General features: G+C 39.6%; 1 protein-coding gene across 1 annotated transcript in view; it reads left to right on the top strand.

Annotated features, from left to right (window-relative positions):
• The window catches only part of LOC104536761 (protein-methionine sulfoxide oxidase MICAL3-like), a gene marked incomplete at its 5' end in the record, with an annotated part of 70,294 nt that overhangs the window by 5,248 nt on the left and 38,488 nt on the right, over positions 1-26,558 (top strand). The window contains 4 exons of the mRNA XM_010179481.1: positions 15,357-15,552; positions 20,221-20,444; positions 21,527-21,616; positions 24,706-24,843. Of these exons, the coding sequence (XP_010177783.1) occupies positions 15,357-15,552; positions 20,221-20,444; positions 21,527-21,616; positions 24,706-24,843 (648 nt within the window). The remainder of the gene's footprint in view (positions 1-15,356; positions 15,553-20,220; positions 20,445-21,526; positions 21,617-24,705; positions 24,844-26,558) is intronic.

Below are 26,558 nucleotides of genomic sequence, written 5' to 3' on the forward strand. Positions count from 1 at the left end.
TTGTCGTGGATTCTGTAACCTTTCTCTGTACCCTGTCTGCCTGTTTTCCCTCTATCTTCTGCATTTGCCTTTGTGCCAAAATTGCTGCTATTGCCAAGAGAAAACAAAATACTTTGCTTTTCAACTGTCTCTCCCTTTGATAATCTGTAACTGCTGTGTCTTGAATTTTTTTTTGAATATCATTTACGGTACTTTATATGGTTTAAATGTGCTTTTGATGCAAATGCTGTTTTTCTGTTTGTTCTAAAGGTCTGTAAGAACATAATTCTGAACTTTCAGCTCTTTCTTCACAGATGGACTTGGAACAGTCTTTACCCCTATCAGCTTTATGATAATGCTCCTTGGGGTGACTTTAGCTGGTGATGTTTTGTTGTAAGATGTTTCCCATTTCAGGCCTGTGTTCTCACAGCAATACGTTTCTGTCCCTGTAGGCAATAGGGAGTTTGTAAGGGAAAGACCTACTAGGGAAACTCAAATTCAAAATGTACAGCAATAAAAGGCAAGTCATGAGATCTTTGCAGCAGTTACTTGACCTGTGAAAGACATAAGAAATCAAATATAAGCCATAGTATGCGAACTTGAAAAATGCAATACACAGTAGAGGCACTAGGTCTGCTGCTTTAAAATCACAAAATACGTAGTGTATATGATGTAGGTATGCAATATGGAAAGTTAAAAATCCTGCTATGGATGTGCCTTAAGTGTTTCCAGTGAGCAAAGGCCTTCCCAGTAAACTCTGAAACAATTAACGTGTTGTATGTAGCAAGCAAAGCTGGACTTTACATGAGGCAGTTCTTTTGCTGACTTGGAAAGCAGGAGGACGGTGGCTGCTTCCTCTAAATGGCATGCCCTTTAACGTGAGTTATCTGAGCCACATTTTCAAAAGAATCGTAACTGTCTGTCCAGTTGTAATGAATCTTTATGAATGCATCCAATATTATTTGCACACAATTATACTTCTGTGTCTAATGAAGTACGAATTCATTTTATATATATTTCTGTACATAAATAAGCTTCTTGTTCGTAAATATTGCCCCTTTATGATTCTGTATACATTGAATGTGCCTTACTTGCGAGAATGATTTAGCTTGCAGCAATACTGTTTGCTTGTGCAAACACACATATCTTCATGAAGTCCTCCACTTGGTCACTTATTTTCATTATTGTTCACATGTGGGATTTGGTCCATTTGAAACATAAAATTACAGAAGATAGCAGCAAACTAATTCTGTGACATTGTGTTCCGTTTGTGGTGCTTCATTTTAAACCACTGAACTGTGCTTTTACAAATGCATTCATATCCCACCCCCTCAAAAAAATAGAAAAAAGGCAAAAAAGAAGTAGCTCTGTATTTCAGGATGCACCACCAAGCTGGGAGGAAAGAATCCCTCTGCTGCTGTGCCTTGAATGTTGTCTGTTGTGTTTGGAGGAGCCGTGGTGGTGTGTTTTGCTGGACACGGCACGTGATGCTGAACCCTTTTACAGGGTTTCGTACAACTCCAAAGAGATCTGATGCAAGATTTATTTCTCTCTGCTGGAAAACTTAAAATATAAACTTAAGAACCAGACCCTGTATTTTTGAAAGCTGAGGAGAGCGTGTGGATTGCCTGATAAGGACCAAGGTTCAGTGCCCAGTGAATCATTGCTTAACAGCAAGCCAGGAATCTCTGTTAGGACAAGTGCTTGACTGTTCCCAGTCCATCATGTTCCTTGTCAGTGTTCTTATCAGGATTTGAGTGGCTTTGGCATAGAGGAAAGGCGAATACTAAAGCACCAGCCATTTGAAGCCCAGAAACTTTGGAAAGGCAAAGGCATGATGGAAAGGTTATTTGTTCTAAAGAGTGGAGATGCAGCTGACCTGATAGAATTTCACTGAAGAATACTGAAAAAAAGTTTTGGGGACCGAGGAAGGATATACAAAATAGCGATGTGCTGAGTTTGTGCTCAGGGCTGGATCCTGCTAAGAACACTTCTTCTTGGGAGTAACTGGGCTCCCGATTCCACCTTTCTCTCTAGCTTTCAGACCTGTAGACTTGTGCCACTGGAATACTTGCTTATTGTTCGTATGTGTATATTCTGAAGGGTGATATGAATTTTTCTGGGCATTTTAAGAGCTTCATTTGTGTCTTAGAAAATTAGTGTCAAGTTTATGTAAAAGAGTTGGATTTGTTTAAATTGCAGAATTAAAATATCTGGGTTTTTTTGAAACATGGAATCTAAGAAATTACCGTTTTGAGATTGTTTCCCTCAGAGAAAATAAAGGAGTGTGCATAAAATAAGCTTGGCGACAGATAATGTTCAAGTGAGATGATTAGTGCTCAGAAAGGCTTCATGTCCCCATTGTATAGCCTCTTTGAAGATTTTGATTTATGCAGTTGTTTTTAACCTGTTTTTGTTTTGGGTGTGTGTGTCTTTCAATTATGTAACACGTGGTTTTCCTGTTGCTGTGAAATCAAGACATTATTTGTTCAACTGTGTGAAATGTTCAAGGGAATAAATTCCAAACAAAATTCAGGTTTCTGAGTTTTTCTTTGTCATCCCCCTTCTCCCTCTGCTGGTTCCAGGTGAGGGATGCTGCGGCAGATATAGAGTTGGAGGAGAGTGAATGAATAGATCTGACAGCTCAAATGCAAAAAGACATTTTGGGGAGCTCCAGGGCATGTGCTGTCTGTCACTGCGAAATGCTACTTTTCAGGCTGCTTCTATATCATGTTCTTTTAAAATTTTGCTGTTGTATTGTGGTTTGCTTGGAGTGCAGGGTGTACACTGCACAGACTGCATGACTTATTACTGGAGAAAAACTGTCAAGGACCCCCATACTAAATATTCTACTGCTTTGGCAAGCCAGCTTTGGGTAGATGTGCTGTCAGTGTTGCAGCTTCACTGATACTGGTTGATTGGGAGGTTGCTTTGTGTGCCTTGCTGCAGATCAGAGGTCTTTGTCACGTTCTGTAAGCAAGGTGGCGATACCCAGATTTGAGGAGAGAGGAGGAATGTGCAAGTGCAAATGAGTGCTCGGGAACAGGGAGGCATTGCCTTTGCACCTGGTGTCACAGGTAAGGGTCTCAGCAGGGTTTGGTTCCTCTTGTTGGTATGGCAGGAGCTGTGATAATGGGATGTTGTGGTGTGATGGAAAGGCAGAAAATGTGTAAATGGAGAGCCTTGTAGCCAAATCCTGTGGCTTGCTTTCTAGCTGGATGGTTGTCTTTTCTCAGGAGAATGGCACATGAGGAGGTGACCTCCCTTCCTCAAGACCAATAAGAGGCTGCTCTGTAATGTTCTCACTGTGACAAACAGATGGAGCTGGATCATGGTTTTGAGCTGTATTTTCCTGTTCTTAAAGATACATTGGATTAGTCTACACTAGGGACTCATTCTGTGTCTTTTCTCTCACGCTTCTCATGCTTCCTACCACACCATTGGCAAGAAAACTTCTAATAGTAAATGACTTTTGAGAGTCTAATACTGAACAATATCTTCTCTTTTGGCTTTAGTTGTTGAGAGTAGTTATGTTTAAATGGTAGCTCAAAGAACTGCAACCACAAACTGAATTCTGTTGTATGTAAGAGTTCCTTCTTTGGAGGAAGGTAATCACCTTATGCCTTTGAAATTGCACTAGTTTTTTCTTTACAGTGAGCAGCAGTCCTGATTTTGAGACTAAGATGGGCCTTCAGTTCTGGGAAGGAGCCATCAGCATCCAGCGTAAAACTTCATGTGCTGGTGCATGAACTAGAAATGGCATTTTGATGCCCTGCCTCCACTCTCTCCTGGCTCACTGGATGGGAGTGGGGTGCTCCCAGGGAGTTCCTTCCATGGCCCTGACACTCAAAAGTCACTTTTTGTTAAAGACGTTTTGGTTTGGGTTGAGGTTTTTTTGTGAAACAAAGCTGAACCTTTTTCAAGCATTCTTCCCTTCACTGCCACACTTCCTCCTCACTCCCATTCCAACCTAAAATACTTTAAAATTATTTACCCTAGAGGTAACTTTGTCCAGTAAATAAAACCCCAAGTAACAACTAGGACAAATATTGTTCTTTTTAACCTTTGCTGGGCAAATAAAATGACATGAAAATGAGGAATAAAAGTAGACTATTTGGGCTGGGCCATGTTTTTGCTGAGTGTACATGCTTTCTTGCCTGTAGTTCTGTAAAAAGAACACATTGATTTCTTCTGGATATGCTATCCTGGGATCTTGCAACAGAAGGACAAATCTGTGTAATTCATCTGTCACTTCAGAGGGTCTCTAACATTATTTAGGACTTGCAGAACTTGGTAAATAGTTTAAATATTGTCTTAATCTTAGAGAAAATGAGGTATCATGTACTTTTTTTGCAGTTAACGTCCTCACTTAACATCTTCAAAAAGAAATTATCCACATCAAATCTTGGGTGACTGCTCAGTAACATCCAACTATTTATCCCAGAACTGAAAATGAAGGACTGAAAATCACTGTGTAAATAATAATAAATTAAAAACAACTTTTAGAAACAAGGTATTGTAATTACACGTGTAAATCACTTCAAAATTATGAGGTATTGAGCCGTTCACAAATGCACAAAAGTCTATGGGCAATGCGGATGTTTTGTTTCCCCAAAAAACAGATGACTTCCACTGAAGGTGGACTGAATTAGCTTTTACAGGGGTTTGGAAACTTCATTCTAAGATTTGAGCTTTTAGGAGTATTTAGATGTTTTTCACCATACATCCCAGAGCAGCTTGCTTCATCAGATACATTTTGGTAGCAGCTTTTCCAAGAGGCCTGTTGACATAGACTATCTCCTTTGCAACACACATTGCTAGTGTGGTCTAGAAAGCCTCCTGTGTACAAGTTGTTTTACATTTTAGACATGTTACACTTCTTAATCTGGTGTGATAGAAAGCTGAGTAACTGTTTCGTAAGGATCTTTTCCTCTGATGTTCTGTAACAGTGATGGGAAAGTGTAAGGTACTTTTAAAAGAATAAAATTAATTAATAAATGTCTGTTCACCTCTACACCGATTAAAACAAGCCAGTGATAGTTTTACCACCTGCTTGTGATCAGCGGCATAATATATTAAGTTATGGAGTTGATAATGTATCTTAAAATACGAGGAGAAACAAGGGGACAAAAACAAACTTAAAAAAAGAAAAACCACCAAAAAATCCAAACAAAAAAACCAACCAAACCCCAGAAGAAATAGTACTAATCTAATACCCCAGAGTCAATGTTCCCCTGCTCCTATGAAGCATATTTATGGAGGAAGGTGGAGCAGTGGTTGCTGAGTTGATGCTGGCGATGTTGAGTTAAGCTTGAGCTTTCCAAACAAAACTGGGCAGATGCTCTTTAAGGATGAGATGGCACTTCTATGCTCTGTTTAGTTGCTTACATCTTCTCTCAAAAATGTATGTTTAGTCTGACATTTCTCATGTTTGCTGTCATCCCAGAAGGCTGTTTTCTTTTTTAGGAAAATTTCATAACTGTCCTCTCTGTTGTAACAGAAGTTTATCTGATGGCTTGCGGGTAGAAGTGTTTAAAAATAGGACTTTTTTACCCAAGAGATGTTTCAAATACTTTCAGGCTTGGGTAACTCAGTGATTTAAAACATCAGAACTGATGTGTAAGTTATCTTTAATGAGTAATGTTAGTGTCTTTTGGAAGCTTCCATTCCAGAATTGGGGCAGATTTTGAATATACCTGCCTATATACAGACGTATAAGGATTTTGTTCATTTCAGAAAAATTCCCACTAAGGTGTGAAGCTCTGGATTGCTTGCAGTATTCGGTTGCTTTCCAAGTTATACAAGAGTATGTGGAATAAATGTAGATAATACAAAAGTATGCAGCAGAATGAGGGAGCAGATGTCAATGCTTTTTTGGATTATATGGACCATTTACTTAAGGCAAGTATTCCCCAGAATATTTTCCTCTAACTACCAGCCTCAAATTTCAGCCTGTTCTGTTTGCAGCACTTCATAATCTTGACATAAATGATAGAAATTAGGTAAGGACACGGTTAGTATCTAAATATATTTCAAGATTCAGTAATCATGGAAATCTGTAGTGTATTGCAACAGAAGAGAGAGTGGTTATTAGCTTGGTAGTTGAAAGAAGATCTCCATTTGAAAGCTGTGATTTGAATCTAATCCCAGTTTGAATGGGAAACTGAAAACATTTGATATTCCACACTTTCATAATGTATGATAAAATTTCTAGTTCCTGATTGGCTGTTCTTTACCAATCAAAACATCGTCCAGTATCCAAGGTGGAACCAGAAGTACCAGTTTCTATAAAAAGTAGGCGATATTTGTATTGATAGGTTCCTTTATTACTTTTAGGAGCAAATGTCTTTGGTTCAATTCTGTGTTATTTGCACAATGGGAATCATCTGCCTGTTTCCTCCTGGAGAAATGAGAGGTTCCAGAAGGCTGCTACGTACAAGTGGCAAGAAATAGATGCCACAATGAATAAACGATCTTGTCTTTTTTAGTAGAGAAAATAGCAGAGGCTTTCTTTCTAGCAACATTAAATATTAATTTCCAAATTACTTAACAAAACAAAGAGAGCACTTCCCTTAAAGGGGAAAACCTTATAGGCAAAGGTCATGGTGATTTTAAAATGTAATGTGGCCTTTCTCCTCTTCGTCTTCCTGCCAGCCTCTGGATGTGCCTCGTCCAGGTGGTCCTTTGAGGTAACCAGGACAAAATTTACGGCCACGAAGTAATGTTATCTTTAGCCAGATTATCCTTTAGTGCTCTTCAGCCTTCCTACACTCAGCTTCTTTCAGGAATTGAGGCCAGGCAACATATGATAGAGCTGATCGAAATACTGGAGAGAGCTCAGATGTCTTAGCTGATACCAACAAAATGGAAAATGATAGGTAATATGTTACTGTTGCAATATTCCTGAATAATAATTTAACAGACTTAACTAACAAACTTAGTATAAATTGATGTAGGGATTTTATATCTCTAGCACTGGAAACCTGTTTGGACAGCAGTATAAGTGAAATCTGTATAAATGTTAAGATTTTCTGCCAGAAAAGATGCAATAAGGAGAATTAAGCTTAACACTGTTCCCTGGGGCTTGGATTAGGTGACCTAATACCTCCTTTCCCCTGTTTCTTTTCTCCACCCACCAGCTACAACACTGGACTCATTCCAGGAGTCAAAAATAGCTATATTCCTGGATTATTCTATACATCTGCTGTAATGAAAATAACTTCTCTGTATTGTTAAACCATTTAATGAACTTTTAACTGTAGTAATACTGCTACTCATGCATCCACATATGCAAAACATTATCTGTTTCTCAAATGTAACTTTTATATTATAAGTTACAGTTGAGTTCTTATTTGTTTCAAGACATAAATAGAAATTACAGATGACCTTGAAATATAACTGGTTCATTACATTAATTTCTGGTTCTTCCATGAAAACAAAGAAAGATCAGATCAATCAGATTGCCAGCTCTTTCTATGCCTGGAGCAAGGTTTTGTCAGTGTCTGTTCTGAGAATTCTATAAGTCTATTTTAACCAAAATAGTGTGGGAATAGGGGAAAACTTTGCAACACCCAAAAGATAAACATATAAGTTACTAATTTCATTCAGTAGTCAGTCCAATTCAGTTTCATAATTATGAAGAGAAGGGGCTTCCACATTTACTGGCAGTATCTGAGTTATGACAAACTGCATTCTAGCTGGAGGTTGTGCAATGTGTGGAGGAGGACTTACACCTTCATGTGTCTGTTTCTTGGGTATCTGTTTTAGAATCCTTTGAATATTGTAGCTCTCAGTTATTCCCATACATGTTGGTTTGGAGGGGCCTCATTGCTTAGAGGACCAGTAGATACTGACAGGAATCTCACTGATTTTTATTTCATGTGCTGTTGAATCAAGTAATGTTGTAAAACTTCTTGGTCAGCACTGGAAGTAGTGTTTGTTCTTTAATAACTCGTCGCAGTTCTGGGTTCTTCTGCATCACAGGTTATTTAGATAAAACACCTTTCTCTCTGTACGGCTTGATCTCCCCTTTTCTCTGTTAGGCCCCTGATTTGCTAGGAATTGTTGCTAGACTGACAGTTTGAGGACTGAGCCTTGACATGGCAGTAGAAGTCTCAAGTATGTTGGTTGCTCAGTGGCAAAACCCTTTTTCTTCTGGTAGGCTAGAAATAGCTGCTCTTCTGCTCTGTGTCCACTCTTTAGTTTCCTAGATGTTAAATGCCACTTGTATTGATTAGGTCCAACCTGCATAAGAGTTTGCATATATGCAATTCCCATGTCAAACTCTGAGAGCTTTGACTCATTAGAACTTATCTTCTAGAAAGCCTAGTTAGTTACTGTCTTACAGAAGAATTTGAATAGGGCCATCTTCAGGTTTGAACTCATTTTGAATGCTGTGCATGGACATTGGATATCTTGCTTATGAATAGATTTTTTTATTTTATCATACAGTTCTCTTTGAATTCAAGGCTTTTATATTTAGTAGAATGTGTTATGGGTCAAACTGGAAATGCAGATATCAGAAAATTCAAGATTTGATGACTCCTCTAATAGCTGAGTAATTCAGGCTCCCTGAGTGCTTGGGAATACCCTAGGATAGTAAGAGAGGAAGTTGAGGCATTATATCAAAATAACATTGACATTTGATGAGTGTTAAGTATTTACAGCAAAATAAATGTGCTCCTGTTTCTATTTGAGTAGATGTTGTATTACTCCTTTTGGCTCTGGGATGTGCTTATCAAAATTTAGGGGATCCTACCAGGATGTGTGCAGTTCTGCAGTATGTGACGTGAGGCTATGTGAACAAGTGGTGACAAGAATTCACCAGACCTGCTGGGCTCTTTCCAGTGGTTTCCTGGAGACAGTTATTAAAGGAGAAGATAAATTTTAAAAAGTGGATGAATCTAGATTTAAAACCTTAAACTTCTTCCTGACCCTTAAAAAATCCATGTCATTTAGCATGCTTCTGCAGGTCAGTTTAGAGTTGCCATCTACATGTTTTATATATCTCTTACTGTGCAATACAAAAATTAATAGTGGCTAGATACTGATTTTGGAGAGGATTAAGGAAAAGAATTCTGGCTGTGTGTCTCAGAAGAAATCAGCTAAACTTACTTAAATGGAATGCCTTAATTGACGTACTGTTTCATTATGTGCAGCATCCAACAACAGGCCTCAGTACCAAGTTGTGAGTTTTGTTGGTTGGTTGGGTTTTTTTGGGGGGGGGTGTTTGGGGGTTGTTTTGGTTTGTTTTATTTTGTAGACACTGTACTAAGCACAGCGAGCATCTCATAGGAGGTGCTGTTGCTCAACATCCTCATGTAAACCATGTTATCGTTACACTTAAAATCCAACGTGTTGTAGTCCCTTTCTTGCTTCAAACTGTTTTGTCTTTACTTAAAGTGAAGTTGAGAGTGAAGGGGTTGGAGTTGGGCATTCTGGAACCTGTTTCTGGCACTGCCACTCATCTGTTGTGAAACTGCCTTGCTAGTATTTAATCTCTGTATCTGGACTTGTGCAGTGTCTCTATGGTACTTACCTACTTCCAAAATAGGTTTGCTTTAATATGCTGATACTTGTAAAACATTTTGAGGTCCTTGGATGAGAAGTGGAGTTGGAATACGAAGAGGCAGTTAATGGAATTGAAGTGGGTGAGGGTGAAACAAACCTCTGGGGAAAAAACTGAAACTCAATCTGACATCAACACAGATGAAAATTGAGAAGCCTAAAAATGCTGCTGGATCTCGTTTGCTGCCTTATCTGTAGTTCTGTGATAAAGTTTGCTGAACTGCAAGCACAGTTCAGAAACCATACCACAAAAGATATTTTTTAGAACTCAATGCCAACGCAATCTGAAGACTCTCAGCATTTCTGACTCAGCTCACTGCATCACGTAAACTCCCCCAGGAAAGTTCCCATCTTCCAGCTCTATACTTTGTCATATGCAGTATGCTGCTGTTTCCATAGGAGTTGTTTCTGACATGTGTGTTCACAAACAATTTTGTGGAGGTGGAAGGAATTCAAGAGTTTGGAAAAGATAAGTGAAAACAAACAGGTACAGTGTTTCTTGTTATCATAAAAACACATAATTTGAGAAATCCAGAAAGATTTTTCTGATAAATATTTTAATTCCTTCCCCCTTTTGCATGTGTTTCACAATAGGCTTCTTTATTTGAATTTTTGTAACTCCCTAAGGCTACAGCTGAGTCTGCAAAGTACTTCACACTTCACAAGAGATGACATTTAATTTAGAGAGTTTGCAAACTTAACATACTGGACTAGGAAAAGGAAGTCTAGAGGTACTGCATGATTAATGAAGAATAAGTTCTAGTAAAATAGGCAAGTAGTTTCCCTTTGGGAAGAATTTACTGTTCTCAGATTCCCAGTTTCCTTCTGCATCTTCAGCAGGGAGTAACTTTGGCAAGATTTCATCTAGCTCATGAGAATAATCTAGATTTTACAGAACAAGGTAGTACCGAGAGAAAATCGAGATGGGATCCTCTCTCAAGAGGAGCTTCTCAAACCTTCCAGTAATTGCCAAAGTAGCTGGAAAAGGACACGTTCGTGCAGGCAAGAAGCGATTCAGTGTGGGAATGTTATGTCTGATCATACGATTTCCTTTACAGGAGGCAGGCTGTATCAAGGCTGAGATAAAGGACCCTGGCAGCTTTCATGCAACAGCTAAGCAGCCTGTTCTGTTAAGAAAAACAGTTCCCTTCAGATGATCTATGTAATGTTCATTGCCCACTGCCTCTTCCAAAGTAAAGAATCAGATTTTAAGATGTGTCCTATTTTGGATGTTGTTTGTGGATTTTTAACTGATCAGTTGACTGTGTGAGAAGCTACTCTTGGCTTTCAGGTATTCTTCTCTCTGGCTAGCAATGTAGCTTTTTTCCTGGCAAAGGCAGCCTCATCAGCCTCTTTTCTCCCAGTTGTGACTGGCTTGCAGGCTTTTGGCTCTGTGGGCCCAGATGCACTGACATGGTAGAACATCAGGAAATGGATAACGAGAGCACTCTGCAGCTGCCTCCCACTGCCAAGCTACAGAACAGTCTGGGGAATACAGTGTAATGGTTTGAGAGAAGCACCTTTCCCTTCCAGAGGAACATTAGAGAGTGAGCTTTAGTGTCTAGAGGGACTGCGTTGGAATAGACCTTGCCCATGCATATAGCACCATATATATGGAGGAAATGAGGGTAGGGAACCTTCACAATTCCTTGTCCCTATTTATAGTTTTATTGTAGTTTCAGATGAATTAGTGTGAACTTTATAACATAAAGTGAGCAAATTGTTCATCATCTTTTCATGTTAACGATGCCTGTCTCTCTCAATTTCATCCCTCAAGTAGGTTTCTGAACAGATAGTTGATGGCTTTGTGGTGCAGAAAGATGGCTGTCAGTAGCATTTCTCTTGCTTCATGTTTGGTAACAAGTTTGACAGTGGCTTTGCAGCTAGCTAGATAAGTCTTCATGGCACCTTTTAGAAACAAGACCAAGACGACCAGATGGTCTATGTAGAGCGAATTCCTAGAAATCCCTCTGAAGCTGGTAACCAGTTGAGTTTTTGTATCATGTTTTCTGATGTGGAGCTCTTTCATTTGCAAAGTGAAGTGTGACCAATCGTGCATCTCAGTTATCTGGATATATAAACTAATTAAAGAAAATGCTGGAGGTGTCTCTCCTACTTCTTTGAGATTTTGAGGCAGAGTGCTTGTCAAGCTCACAGGATATCTTGGCTTGACCACATCCTTTTGCATTGAAGTTTAGGCAGATTTTCCATGTCTTCAGATTTTTTAACACAGTTGTGTTGTGTCACGTACTCCCACTTATAATTTGTGTTGAAATGAAATTGATGTGATTCTCTGTGTACCAGTTATACTGGGTCTTCATGATGACAAGGGCGATGATGATTTGTATTTCTAATAACATACCTGAAAGATCATACACGTTCACAAAATGCATAAAAACAGATGTCAGCTTGATTTTCAGTCTGCTTTTACCTTAGAGTGATTGCTGTTGGTCTTTCTTCCCACCCCAGATATTTCAGCATTGAAACAAGCTTTTTTTTTTTCTTTTTAATACTCCATTCATTTCATTTAACTATATGGGAATGATTTTATATTTCGTTTTTTGTTTTACTTTGGAAAGGTTGACAAAAACCCCTTAAGACTATTAAAAAGCAGGAGTGAAATAATGCCATATGGATAAAAAGCTCTTGCTCTTTTCGTTGTCATCCTTTTTTTCTGCTGGTGGACTTTGCAGCTATGTCGGAGTATTCATCAAAAGAGAACAAGTTAAAAAGACCTTGTGAAAAGATACTTCTGTTGAAGTAGCTGAGCCTAGCTGATGGCTCTGTTGTGTATAAAGAGTTCTAAGTAGAAAAACTCTTGTTTTATGATGATTTAGTGTATTCCTTCTTTGCTTTCCCTCACCTTGGTGTTCTTGCATTACCCAGGGTCCTTTGGTTTTTCACTGTCAGCCAGAAGTGGCAGAGCAATATTGCAGGTCAATCCCCTGTTACTGCGAACTCGGGGCTGGGTAACGTAACACAGATTACAAAAACGGATTAGACTGAGGTGGTATCACTGTCTAGAGAGAATGACGTGAAACGTGAATCCCAGCTGAAAAGGCAGTCCAGTTCCACTAAACTTTGAAAATAGTAACACAATTAAGGCTTAGCAGCAGGAAGTGGGAGAGACCACAATATCCCTGGAAATGCAAGGTAAAGCTCTTGCCTGCTACCTGAGCAACCTCTGTGGTTTATACCATAAAGAAGCTCTGTTGTTCCAGCTGAGGGCACAGTAGCCACTTGCCCACATCATAGAAGGGTTCAATAATGCTAAGGAAGAAAGAAAAGCACTCCTGGCAGTTGTCTTGATGAGGTTTTATCTTTCTGGAGAGCGGTTGGAAAGGAATGCCACTAATTATGGCAAGGCCTGTGTAGTTTTGCGTGAAAGACTAAGGAAGTACTGAGTGAGTAATTGCCATGAAAAAAAGGCTCTTAGGAATAAACTGTGAAACTACAAAGAATGGAGAAAGAAAACAACCAGTCTTGGAGGTCAGAACATGTGAGAACAAAGTAAATGTTGCCAAAGCTCATGCCGGGTTAGACTTTGGAAAGGAAAGCAAACAGCTGTATTCTTTAAGCATGTAATTAAAAGCAAGCTAGAGGTAAAGCTGAACTGGGTCCACTGTGGAGATGAGGCTGCCGTAAAATGCAATTTTAGATACAGTCATGCAATAAAAAGAATGCTTGGTCTCCAATTCCAGTTGGGACAATTACATTGGACATTGGAGCAAAAGAAGTCAGGGTGTAGCAAGATTTGGAAATGGAAATTAACTCAAGGAAGCTGGAAGCAAAATTTAAATGTTACTATACTCTGATCAGTGGAAATAAAATTTGACCAAATAGTCTTTGTCTCAGAAGAGTGGAAGAATTGTACAATGAAATTGTGAGCTTTATGGTAACAATCTGTTTAAGTCAAGCTATCCTGATGTATCTGGACTATCCAATTCAGGCTAATACTATGTGACCACTGGGTGACAGAAGTATGACCTGCAGATAAACAATAAAGAATAAAAATTTAAAAAAAAAAATAAAAGGTGATCTGACCAAGTACATACCAGTCAGACCAAACAGTAGATAAAACACCTTCTTTAAAGGAATAACTAAAGTCTGCTAGTTCTGCAAGTGAAATCCTTTGGCCTTATGAAGGTAAGTGGTATAAGATGTGACATGGATTCACCAGAGACTATGCTGGACAGCCTTACAGCTTTTATTGTTGAAATAACTGATTACCTCCATAAGGGAAATGTAGTGCATTTGAACAGTCTGGACTTCAGCAAACCACCTGAAGGCTGCTACATGGAAATAATGACTTAAACTTACTTAAAAATTACTCCCAAAATGAGGGAGTAGTACATGAAGTGTGCAGTAGCTCAGAATCTGACTTAAATGAGAGATTAGAGGTTTTAATGAAAAAGGAAGTAATGATGTTGGATGTCACCTACAGACTATGGAGTTTCACCAAAAATATTCTGGGGACTGGTATTTGTAATACTTTCACTACAGTTACTGGCAAAAAAGGAAAAAATCTGCTAATGAAATTAATTACTGAAACAACATTTCAAATGCTCATCAATGAAGAGGAGGAGAGGCATGTCATCCACTAAAGACTGCACAGTGTTGCAGACTGTGATATTAAAATTAGAAATGTAATAGTAGAAAGTACCAGGTCACACACTATGAAAGTGTTGAGAATTTTGGCTACCACTAAGGTGCTTATCAGTTGAAAGCAAAGAAGGAGAAAGAACTGAGTATCAGTCAACAAATAAAAGCCACCAGTATTATGTGGTGTATAAATAGACAAGCGTGTTCTCAGCGTGTATCAGATGAGAGATTTCTGGCATGGTTGTATGTTACGGGGATAAGGCCTCATCTGGAAAGCTGTGTTCAATTCTAATCATGCAGGTTCTGGAAAGATTAATCCAAACTGGGACAGGTGCAGAGACCTGGTGGTGATCAGCACGCTGAGGAGCTTATCTCATGAGAAGAAGGCTTGGCTTGTTTAGCAAAGCAAAACAGAAGCTAGGAAAGTGTGGGCTCTGTAAATAGTACGCTGGGTGAGGGTAAATAGTGGCTTCATATTTAAGCTAAAGCACTAGAGTTTCAAAAAGAAATGAATGAATGCAGGTTAGAATTTAATTCATTGAGTGCCACAGTGAATGAAGCTTCTGCATAATTTTCTCCAGCTGCCTGATTCACATGTCCTTGCAGTTTTCTGGGGTTCATGGGATTTGTGCTTGCAAACATCTCACCGAGATTTTTCCCTGTGGTTCATTTTGTCACAAACTCTGATTAAAAACTAAATTAACTCAAGTCTATAAAAAGCTTTAAAACTTGCTTCAGGTGGGCCTCTTTAATTCACTTCCTTTCCCATTTAGTGGTAATACTGTTTTTCTCCCTGTATAGACCTACCTTGACTGGTTACAGTTTTAATGTTATGCAGCAGAATTGCCCCCATAGTGTTCCTACTTGTGTCTCATAGGACATATGCAGCCTGTGGTCGGGCATCCCCAGTATTTACTACATTGGCTTCATTGCAGCTCCTGTCTTTGCAGCAAAAAAGTCTTCTCTCAACTAGGGCATTTAATATTCTTTTTAGCATCTGTTAGCCAAACCCACTAATATTCCCTTTTGCAGTTTGGCTCCTCAGCAGTTTCTGCCAGTAGTGGTGAACAGGATAATGACATAAGGTATTCTCTCGCTTTATTTACCTCCCTCTGCCTCATGCCCTGTTTCTCCCATTTTCTCAACTTCCTTAAAAATTCCAGTTCTGACTGTCACATTTATTGTTTATTCACTGGCTTATTCTTTAGGTGCTAATGTAAATGGGCTGGAAGAGCCCAGCCTCGCGAAGCGGCTGCGTGGCACGCCTGAGCGCATTGAGCTGGAGAACTACCGGCTGTCGCTGCAGCGAGAGGAAGAACTGGAAGAGGTTCCTGAAGAAACGCTGGCAGAGCATAACCTGAGCAGTGTTTTGGACAAAGGGACAGAAGAGGATGTGCCCAGCAGGTTAGCACACATTGTCCATAAGCTTTTTCTGTACCCATCCCAACAGTCTTTTGCTTTGTTTTCCCCTAAGTTTTTTTAACATACTATTTACCAGGTTGTCCTTTCCTTTTCTTTTTCTATTTGTATCAAAGACAAATAAGTCTTTTGAGAAAACAGAACATGGTTTTAAATGTGAAGGAGTTCCAGAGTTAACTACTTTTCTGTATGTTTACATTACAATTCAAAACCACTTCTGGCTTAAAGATTCAAGCCTGACACACAAGCTGACTGAATGCTGATACAATTCCTGAGAGACAGAAGTAATAGTTGTAGCTGTTGAAAAACATGTTGTACCTTCACAAATTTCCATTTACCTGCAAAATTATGTATAAGCACACTAGGATCCAAATATATGCAGGTAGAGCTCCTGGAAATAGTTGTGCAAGGATTATTGAGAGAAAATACTTGATAAAGAATGCTTGTGAACTTCATAGTCAATCACACACTTTTTGTAGTCTTGATCTCTTAATATGGTTTCCAATCATCTACTTTTCTTTGTAGCAAGAGCAATCCTTACCTTCTCAGCTTTCAGTCTTTCCAGTAGTAGTCTTCTTGAAATAAACTCAGAAAATACTGTTACTGGTTTCCTGAGACTTAGGTTCTACAAACATATTCTGTGTATGCATTACCTACAGGTATAGGGCTGTATAAGAAATTCCTTACTACATTTATACATGTGAAATTTAATTGGATTGGTGTGGCAAAGAATGCAGGACTAAAAATGTTCATTACAATGTTTACAGGATTAATGTAGTACAGAATCTGCCATTTATTTATCTGACAAGGTAAGTCTGAAGATGCAGCATCTGGAAAGGAATAACTTTTATTAGCCTGAACTCAGCCTTGACAGAGAGTATGCACATGTGGACTCATGAAGGTTGTGGCTTTCATATAAGTGCCTGGCAATTGCTAATATCTTGTACAGCTGTTTTCTCTGAAAACTAAATAATGCTTTTTGAGTAATTTCTTAACTTATTAATTTCTTTAGAAGATACTGTATTGATATTTTACTTAATATAGATCTTACCTAGTCCTCTGGTTGAATAATCGTGGGACTATTTGTGGGAGATGCAAACTCTGTTTGCTTCACTCATCCTTCCTTTGGCTCCATGCTCAGGCCTAGGAATTATATCAACTGTGACAATATAGGCATTAATGTTACTGAGGGTGTTTTAGTCCTTTCTAGCTTTTAAACAAAGTTTACTAGTATAGAGTATTATTATTATTGGTCTTGATTGCAATAGATCAGGACACAGTAGGCCTGCTCAGTAAATGGCAGAAGACTTTCAAAGGAGGAGAAGAGTTAGTTAAAGAAAAGTGGAGTTTTGGTATTTTGGCATTAAGCGGTTGGTCATATCCAAGAGGTATTTTGTGAGACTGGAGATTGAGGGCAGAACACTAGTAGGTTAGTGAGCTTGATTTCCTTTCCTAGGGTGCTACATTTAGCTCCCTTTGTCCTACGTACTTCCCTTAACCTGTATTAAACTGACTATTTCTGTCTGTAATAGACTGAATCGTGTAATTTTGCACGTAAAAAGTGGTGTTTAGTGGGCAGCTCACACTGTGTGATAAAGCAGAAAGAGAAAATACGTCAAATGCCCTGTCGTTTTGACCTGGAAAAATTTCTGTCCCAAATCCAAATATGGCAAGCAATTTTCTTGGAGCTTTGATAAGGCTGTGTGAGCCAAACATCAAAGAGAGAATTTTCTAGATGATGTCGCTATCGGGTATCCTCTGTTCAGTTCTACCCACTCCATGATGTCATAAAAAGCACCCACCCTCCCCAAAAAAAAGGAAAAAGTCTGACCACTTCTTCAGCAACAAAAGAAAAAAAGTTTGACTCCTGCAGCAAGCCAACCAAAGCCCTGATTTGATCAGCTTCACTGTCGCAGTGCAGCACCACAGGGTTAGGAGCAGTCGGAGGAGATGGGAAACTTTTTGTTCCCTCCATGTCTTACGGAGCGATGGTTAGGCTTCAAGGCTCAGTGAGATGTTAACTCTAAATCAAGCAGAGACCACACATTTTGGTGCACAGCTTCTCGTCACGCACACACTGAGGAGCATGCACACTGCAGAGAAAATGTACAGAAAACAATAATCAAAGTATACTTTTGAAAAAGAATTAATCTTGCTTAAGCTTCAACAAGAAAAGCAACCAAACAAACAAACAAAACCACCAGTCAAACAAAAAACATCTAAGCAGCCAAACGCTGACTACACAGCTTTTGAGGGGTGAAAAATCCTTTACATGCCTTATTCATCCCCTGTAACATGCAGTAACTCCCAGTATGTCATCTGCAGTTTTGGTTTAATACCCTGTGGCCTTTCAAAGGCATCTCATAGGACAGCTTGTACTGTATGGATTTGTACAGCAAGGGGAGATTAGAGCTTCATTTCCACTTTAGGTTTTGGTTTCTCTCCTCAGCACTAAATCTGTGTAGGTACACCTTTTTAATGAGATACTCAACTGCTTATACAAATTCTATAAAGCAACCTATTTTGGTCTTTGATCTCTGCTTTATAGAAGAAAGAAGAAAGCTGTTGAATTCCTGTGGCACAGAGTTGCCATGCTGAAAGGAATGCCCACTGCACCAGGCCATCTCACTGCTGTCTTTCAGCTTCTCATTTTGCAGTATTCAAAGGTCAAACAAAAACCAAGTTATAAATAAAAGCCAAAGAAGGTAAAGTGAGCTATGTGGTAAGAATTTGTGTCGTCAATATTACATGCGATAAGCCGGCTGGTTGAAGAGCAGCAGCTCGTCCCATTCAGCAGTCATGGTAATAGTTTGAGCAGCATTAAACCTTATTGACAGCACATGAAAACCCCAGCATGCAGCACCTGTCAGGTTTATTTCCATACCAAAGGGTGGGAAAGTTAATCAGGGAGGAGGGGAACATCACTTTTTATCTCTGTGGCAATACCTGCGTAAAGCCTTTGGAATATACTTGGGTCTTCTGGAATATGCACTGAGTCCATGGCATGCAACAGTGTTGGTACTGAGTACTTAGCGTGTGAAAACCAGACAACCTGTTAAAAATAAGTATTCAGTTTATGCTGTGAAAAAGTGAGTTGTAATTTGAGCAAAATAATGCTACATATATGCAGAGCCTATGCACAGAATTACATGACATAGCATGGAAAAAGTGGTAATTTCCTTCTCAGCTTTGCTATCAAAAATAATCTATCAGATGAGTAGATGAATACAATTATATAAATATGATATGTTTGTGTGGTGGTGGACTAATTTGAAATTCTGCACCTGAATATGTTTATCTGCAATATAATAGAAAGAGTGCTGCCATCTGTCACTTTTTTTGGAAAATGTCATAAACTGTAATAACACCTGTGTAGGGGAAACAAAATTACAAAAACTATACAAGTTATATTTTATGGGCCTACATGAAATTTAAACTTCCCTATTCTCAACTTCTTGTTTTACCCTCTTGTCTGTATGGAACAGGTTCTACCTAAGTCTGTTAACTACAGTGATCGCTGTTGTGAGGAAGCAGCAGAAGTAGAGTACTGTTGTCAGATGATGCACCCAAACTTTGACCATTCACAAACAGTTTTCTGCTCTAATCCAGATGGATTTGGGCCTTTGGGGATTTATATGGGAAGCATCCAACTGTTGCTCTAATAAATGCAGTATTTTATGACAATGATATATTAAGGAAAAATAAAGGAAAAATTACCTTTTCACTCTGCAGATAAGTTCTCTGAATGTGCTGTAGTTCACATTCATTTTCTGGTGACAAATACAACCATCTTTCTCCCCATTCCCTCTAGGTAGTCCCACATGTAAGAGTGAGCTAATTAAATGTCCATGTATAGGTGCTTACATTTCTTGCCACAGCTGCTTATACTAAGGAAATGTTAGAATTAAACAGAGATGTCTACTAAAAAGCATTAATGATTTACTGTATTGCATGATTTAGACTTTGCTGTGAGAGTAATAAGCTCATTATTGTAATTATCCTTGCACTGCTTCCTACATTTTCTTGCCACTATGTACACTGTGTACATAATTGGATACATGTTGTAGTTCTGTCTGTGATGCAGAAAAGTGAGGAATTTGGTATATTTTTTCTCTCAGCTCTCCTTAACTCACACACTGTATCCTTTGGCCTGATAGTTGTATTATGTGTTCTCCCTACACCCGATGCCTTCTGTGGTTCATCCCAGCAAGTGCCAAAAACATCTTAGCTATCCAAAATGCTAGCAGTAGCTGCCATTATTGAATGATGTGACCTTCCACATTCTGGCACTGCTAAGAACTCTTGCACTGGTTTATCCAAAGCAACGTGATAGGAAAGTAGTTTTTCTGCTGTATTCAGGAATGGTCACGAACTGTAACAATTAATGCTGCACAAATATTTGGACATGGCTTCACAGGCACATTTCAACTGCTTCACCTTCTTTAAAAGAAGCAGGGCAAAGACCATACTGCAGACAACACATGATGGTGTCACTAAAATGCCTATGAAATATCAAAAGCAGAAAATAAGTAGTATTGTTTTCGTCATAAATTTTGGACTTGCATGTGTTGAAACAACTTGTCAGTGATCTAAGACTGATCTAGGAAACATTAACTAGTTTTTGTTTTAATCTTTTTCTCTAAACCCTTACAGTAGTTCAGAATCTGAAATGGAGGAGGAAGATGATGAGGAAGATGATGAACTACTGCTGCCTCAGCAACCCCCTTCAGACTTGGGTGGTGTGCCATGGAAAGAGGCTGTGCGTATCCATGCCCTCCTGAAGGGAATTGAGGCTGAGGAAAATCATGAGATTGAGGACAAAGATGACAAGGAGGAGGAGGAAGAGGAAGAGGAAGAAGATGAGGAGTCAAGCGAAGGTTAGACAGATTAATTTGTCCTTCCTTTTTGCTATGCAGTAGAGAAAATGGAGTTGAGTATATACTATGCAGAATGAGAAAGGTTTGCCTTGGAAAACTTTCCTTCTTTTTTCATTTCTTTATTGCTTTAATGAGTTACTGTCAAGGAAAGCTTTAGGTGGGTCATTCTGGATACAGAAGATCTTTGCTCACAGGGCAATTACAGCACTAGTACCAGCACAATATGCTTCCCATGCACCATGCCAACATGTGCAATTCGCAGCTTTGTGACATTGTATTGTTTTATTGTTGTTTTTTATTAGGAATTGGATTTGAATGTGCCCTTTGTCCCTTGGCAACAAGAACTGGAAGCATTGTGGAGATAATGATTTCAGTTTTGCAGAGTGCCTTACTCAGGGCATCCTAGAAGAAGCAGCTTGTAGCTCTTCTTAGGTAAAAGAGGGCCTTGAAAAATTAGGGAGTTCAAGTGGTTCCCATTTTAGCTCTAAGGGATTTCTATGGAAAATCTTAGGAAAAGACTCCTTCCCCTGTGTTTGTCTCAGTCATCAAAATGCAAAGTTTGTGCTAAGAATAGACAAGGTTTCAGTGTTTCACCACCACGCCAAACTTCTCACTGATCTTGTCTTTGTCTTCATACTTGCATTTCCTTTTTGTGAAGACTAGCAGACTCCAAAGAGCTTCTTTGTAAAGGTCTTTGGCTGCCTAGTGCAAGCAGAGGTCCAGTTTTTCGAGTCTTAGTGGCAGTTCTGTTGATGAGCTCAGCAGGCTGCTTGGCTATGTTTTCAGCATAGGAGCTCTATCTCCATAACTGACGTCTATGGAAGTGAAGACTGCTTTTAAGTATGGTAATGTGCATGTTGTGTGTTCAGTCTGCTAAACCATGGTGTTCTCAGGCAGATGTTATTTCATTTGAGCAGTTTTTCTGTCAGACAGTTAAAATACAGCGGGAATACGGGTAGTCACTGGATATCCAGACAGTCTCTCTTTCTGATTCTGTCCTTTCTCTCTTTCTCTCTCCATTGCTTGTGTGTGTACACGCGTGTCTGGTGTTATATGTGGATGTGTGGTTCCCTCTGCTGTAGAGGGGGAGTATTGCCCTTGGGAGACAGAGCTGCAGCAAGGCCTCTGGCTTCAACGTCTCTCAAATGAAGAGGACACGGGTACATTTAAAGGTACCCGTATACCATCTCCACTCCCACTTCCCCAGAGGAGGGGGGAATGTTTAAAAGAGCAGGTCCCACATGAGAAGTTTCTATGTTTTATTGAAATGCTTTACCAGCTCCCTAAAAACTGCTTTGGTAGCTGTACTTAGCTTCATCTCCTAATCCAAGTGCCATATATCAGATCTGACATTGCCACTGGTCTTAGGGAAGAAATAAAGCTGCCAAGTACCTCAGGATATCTAGAAAGCCTGGACAATTTGCTACTGTAATTAGCATGAACTACATATTTAGGAGGAGTTTCACATTTGTTCTGTACACACAGGCTAATTGCACCTCTGCAATATGTCAGACACATGAGACACATCAGAAGTACTGCCTTTAGATTGCCTGTGTCAGCAAACTTGCATTTTTTATTGTTGTCCTTTGTGAGTGTGTGTCTGTGGGGAGAGTCTGTGGGGAAGCTAATCAAGCTGTGACAATCCCTCAAGATTTTTCAAACAGTCATATAATGGCATAACATTAATCTGACATTCCAATCTAACTGGTTGTGTTATTTTCCATGGTGCATTCTCTTGCAGTTTTTCTGATGATTGTTCTTTTGGAAGCACTTGGTCCTAATAGCTTGTTAAGTCCTTATTTCCTCAATGTGGTTCATTAGAGCCAGAATACATAAGAGGAAAATCCAAGTGCCTTCCTGCAGGTAAGAGGACATATGCAGTTTTCAAACTGCATATTTTGTAGCTTATGGGTGTAACAACTGTAGCTTGGCTTCTGACTTTTTTTTTTTAGGAAAAAAAAAAAAGAAAGAGGTGTTATAATATTTTTCAGTTTAATTTTTCTGATGGTAAGAATGAGAAGTATTGGTAAGATGGCTGAAGAGCATAACTGAAGAAGTTGCCCCTGTTGCAGTTGCTAGCATACTTTAGACCTGGCTCCTAAGGAGCTGGTTTGTGGGTGGCTTCTCATTCCATTAGAAGTTCAACACGGAGACTGCCCACTTCTTAGAAGGTGCTGGTAGGTGCTACTGTGGAGCTGGAGAGGAAAGCTACCTTTCCAAATATAAGTCCAATTAATGTCTAGCTCCCTGCAAAGCTTAGCCTGCAGCCTTGAGGGAAGGCATCATTTAAGGTCTCAAGCATTTAGACCTCAACAAAATGTTAGGTTTACCTGTTAGCCTAGCAGAAGTCCTTCATGGCTGGCTGTGCTGCTGTTTATTTACTAGAAAAGATGAGAAGGACCCATGTCCTAATCAGGACAGGCTCAGGCCTCTGACTAGAGACTTGTGAAGGAACTGAAGGTGTGTATCTTAACTTGGTATAAATTCCAGATAAATCTGTTTTAAAACATGCAGATCATGTGGGACCTGCTCTTTCCAAGCCTTGCTGAGTGACTATATACTTCTCAGCCATTGCTGGCAAACCTAAACCTTTTAACACAAAATTTTGTGTGGCAATGCAAATGCTAACTCTACTCATCCTGGGGCCTGCATGCGAGTGCTTTGGTACAGAGTGAGAAAAGCCCAGGTTCCTGTCCCAGCAGGATGTCCAGTAGCTCTGGTCAACCATGCGGTTGTGCTAATTGATGTGAAAACTCTCTGATGAGGTGACAGAGACATAAAACTGCTAAATTGTGAATCCTGCTTTGCATTTGAGTTTATGCATCTGAATCCTTTTGCCCTTTAATAACCAGCTGGTGATCTGTCCTTCCTGCAGTTCCTTCTGCCTGTTTCTTCTGCAGTTCTAATGCCAAATGTCACATGCAGTCATTCCTGAAACGGAAGTCCCAAACAGTTTGTCATGCCTGGGGAAAGCACATCTGGGAGAAAGGAACTTTGTCAAAATGAGACAGCAGGAAATAATGAGTGCGGCCTCTAAATGCTGCTAATGTTTCTTGTTTCCTTCAAACACTGCACCATATGAAAATCTAATGGCTTTTGAGGTTCTAAACTGCTGAAACAGTGTTTTGCCCTCCTCAATGGTAATTTAGCTATTGTGAAAATTGACTTCCTACTTTACAAAGTAAGTGGGCATCTTACTTTTCAGGATGAGTCATTTGCTTTTGAAGACCACTCCTGCAAATGCTGAACACCTGTCCCCTATAGAACGAGTTACTTTCTTATAGCTAAATAAAACCTGAGCTATAGTCCCACAGAAAATAGCAATAGAGACAGGGTCTCTGAATAGAATATGCACTGCAGGGTAGGTGTTCCTGAGGTGCCTATTCTGCAGCAGTTAAGCAAATTGCTTATCAGTTGCTTTAGGTGCCCATTATTCCCTTTGGCACTGCATAAGTAGCTAAGTTTTGTGTAGGCAGGTAATTAAGAAGTAATGCAATTTCTTTTAAACAAATTGATTTGAGTGACAGGAAGTCCCTACTAGGGAGGTGCTGTTAAGTCATAATGAAAATGCTGATATTGTTCAGAAAAAAATTCTACCCTTCAAACATGTCAGTACAAAAGTGCTGGAGTAAACAAAGTAGTGTTTTAAGTACTAAAGTAAGTGTGCATCCATGTCTGCATACACATATGTACTCACACACGTGAAACTCTGAGACCTATCATGTAATTTAATTCACAAAAATTTGTACCCAGCATAGAAAGGAGTGCTTAACCCAATAGTAGGGAATGAAAGACCTTTTGTTTTGGTGCATCAAACTATAATGCATTGTCCCTTGCCTTTAACAGCAAGGCATCTTTGGCAATAATTGTAATTAATAGGCTGAAGGAGCTGGAAATTTCTGCTAAATTGTATTTATGTAGGACACCCAGCGAATGTCTTTCATTTCAGCAAAGCTGCTTGCAATAGAGATAATATACAATGATGTTTTTGATAGCATCTCTCTACCTTTGGAATGGCATTATTCAGCTTTGATGGAAAGTATGAGGAGTGCTGTATTGGTGTATGCGTGCACACACAATGCTGGGCTTTTTCTGTCTGTCTCGCAAACTGATCTTAGCCAGTAATATTCTCTTTTCTTCTTTTCTTATCTCCTTTCCTATGATGTGTTACCTTTCCTTTCCACTGTTCTCCCATCTTTTCCTTCCTGTCCTTCGTACCACCCTGCCTACAACCCGGTGTGCCATGCCCTCCTCCTGCTAGCTGGAAACCTTAGACTGCAGCAGATTGTAAATCCGGTTGATCCTCTGGAGATCCTGGCAGATGTGCACTGGACACACATCCGTGAAAAAGAGGAGGAGGAAAAAATGGTCCAAACCTCCAAGTCCTCCACCTCCAGAGGTAATCTCCCCCAAGCCCTGCACCATCAGTTCCTGGGTCACGGTGGCAGCTGTTTAACTCTGTTGCTTCTGTGCCCTCCAAAGCAGTGTACTTCAGTGGGGGCAGCAGTGATTGAAAGAAACTACTTTCAAATTTCACTGAAATTACACTTGGTTAAACATTTTGCTTTTCAGGTCAGTGTCTACTTAAAATGACTGCTTTCTCAGCTCTTTGGTGGTGTGACTTCTTTTGACTCGTTTATCTGCCTGCTTTGTCTCTGTGGCATTTTTTCTCACTGCATACATGATTTGATAGTGCTGGCAATCAGCCCTTGGTAACTGACTTTAGGGATAGTAATAGAAGCTGCCGTGTGCTTTTTGTGGCAGTGAGGACTCTCTTCCTCCTCAGGGAAAGCTGAAGGGCTATGTTGTGTAGCTACTACAGCAAAGATTGAACAAGGTCAGCTTCTGTATTGAGCATATTTCTCTGCTGCTGCTTTTCAAAATGTGTAACTGAATTTGGTATTAGTAGGGAATGGTGATGAGGTTCAAAGGGCTTGCAAATCTGATTGGTGGTGGCTTTGACTGGCTGTGTTTCACAGAATCACAGAATCTCAGGAGTTGGAAGGGACCTCGAAAGATCATCCAGTCCAACTCCCCTGCCAGAGCAGGATCACCTAGACCAGGTCACACAGGAAGGTGTCCAGGTTAGTTTTGAATGTCTCCAGAGAAGGAGACTCCACAACCTCTCTGGGCAGCCTGTTCCAGTGCTCTGTCACCCTCACAGTAAAAAAGTTTTTCCTCATATTCACATGGAACCTCCTATGCTCCAGCTTGCACCCATTGCCCCTTGTCCTGTCATTGGACATCAGAGAGAAGAGCCTGGCTCCTTCCTCCTGGAAGATTTGCCTCCTTCCTTCCTCCTGTTTAAGATTTGACAGTACATCTGTTTTTTAAAGTACAACCTTTGTGAATTGCCAGTTACTTAAAAGAAAACTTTGGAAGAGGAAAATGCCAATAGTCTGGCTCTCTTGTAAGCACCTTCCAGCAGTCCCTGATGACCTTATTCTAGGCTGTATTACAGGGTGTCTTAAGGTAAGTATGTCACAGGGGCTTTACCTGTGCAGAAGCCTAGACTTAATAAAAGTTAACCATGCAGTTGTTTGTAACTATTGTCCCAGAATTGTAGAGGGAGTAAGTATGCTGTGGGAAAGGGTGTCTTTCACAGGAAATTGGAAATTAGGTTAATGACTGATCTTTATTAAAAAAGCCTAGGGCTTTACCTCATGTTGCTTGATCATATTCCAGATAATTATCTTTTCTTGGTAGTTCTAGATGTTCAAGGTTTTTTTTTAATCCTGGTCCAATTTGATACGCAGTTCCAGATCAGTTTAGCTATGCTTATAATTGCAGTTTGTAGAATGCACTGGGATTTTCTGGTGTGAAATCTACTTCCTATATATGAGGTGGGTATTTCCTTCCCACTGCAACTACAGAAATAGGCTGTGTTCAACTGTCTGTAACATTCAGCGTTGCTAGGGTAGTTGCTGAACATTTAAAAAAGCTAAGTAAAAAAATGTTAACACAGTTTCTTAAGTTTACCGCAAAATTAAGGTTACTTTAGCTTCTGCTATAGTGTGCCACTATAGTTTCCAAATTTTTCTTTTAATTTTTATTTTATAATTCCTACTTTTTCATAGTGTATTGGTGCAGCTACTGGCAAAAGATGATCCTTCT

This window comes from Mesitornis unicolor, unplaced genomic scaffold (genome assembly GCF_000695765.1).
Source record: "Mesitornis unicolor isolate BGI_N332 unplaced genomic scaffold, ASM69576v1 scaffold150, whole genome shotgun sequence".
NCBI classification, from domain to species: Eukaryota; Metazoa; Chordata; class Aves; order Mesitornithiformes; family Mesitornithidae; genus Mesitornis; species Mesitornis unicolor.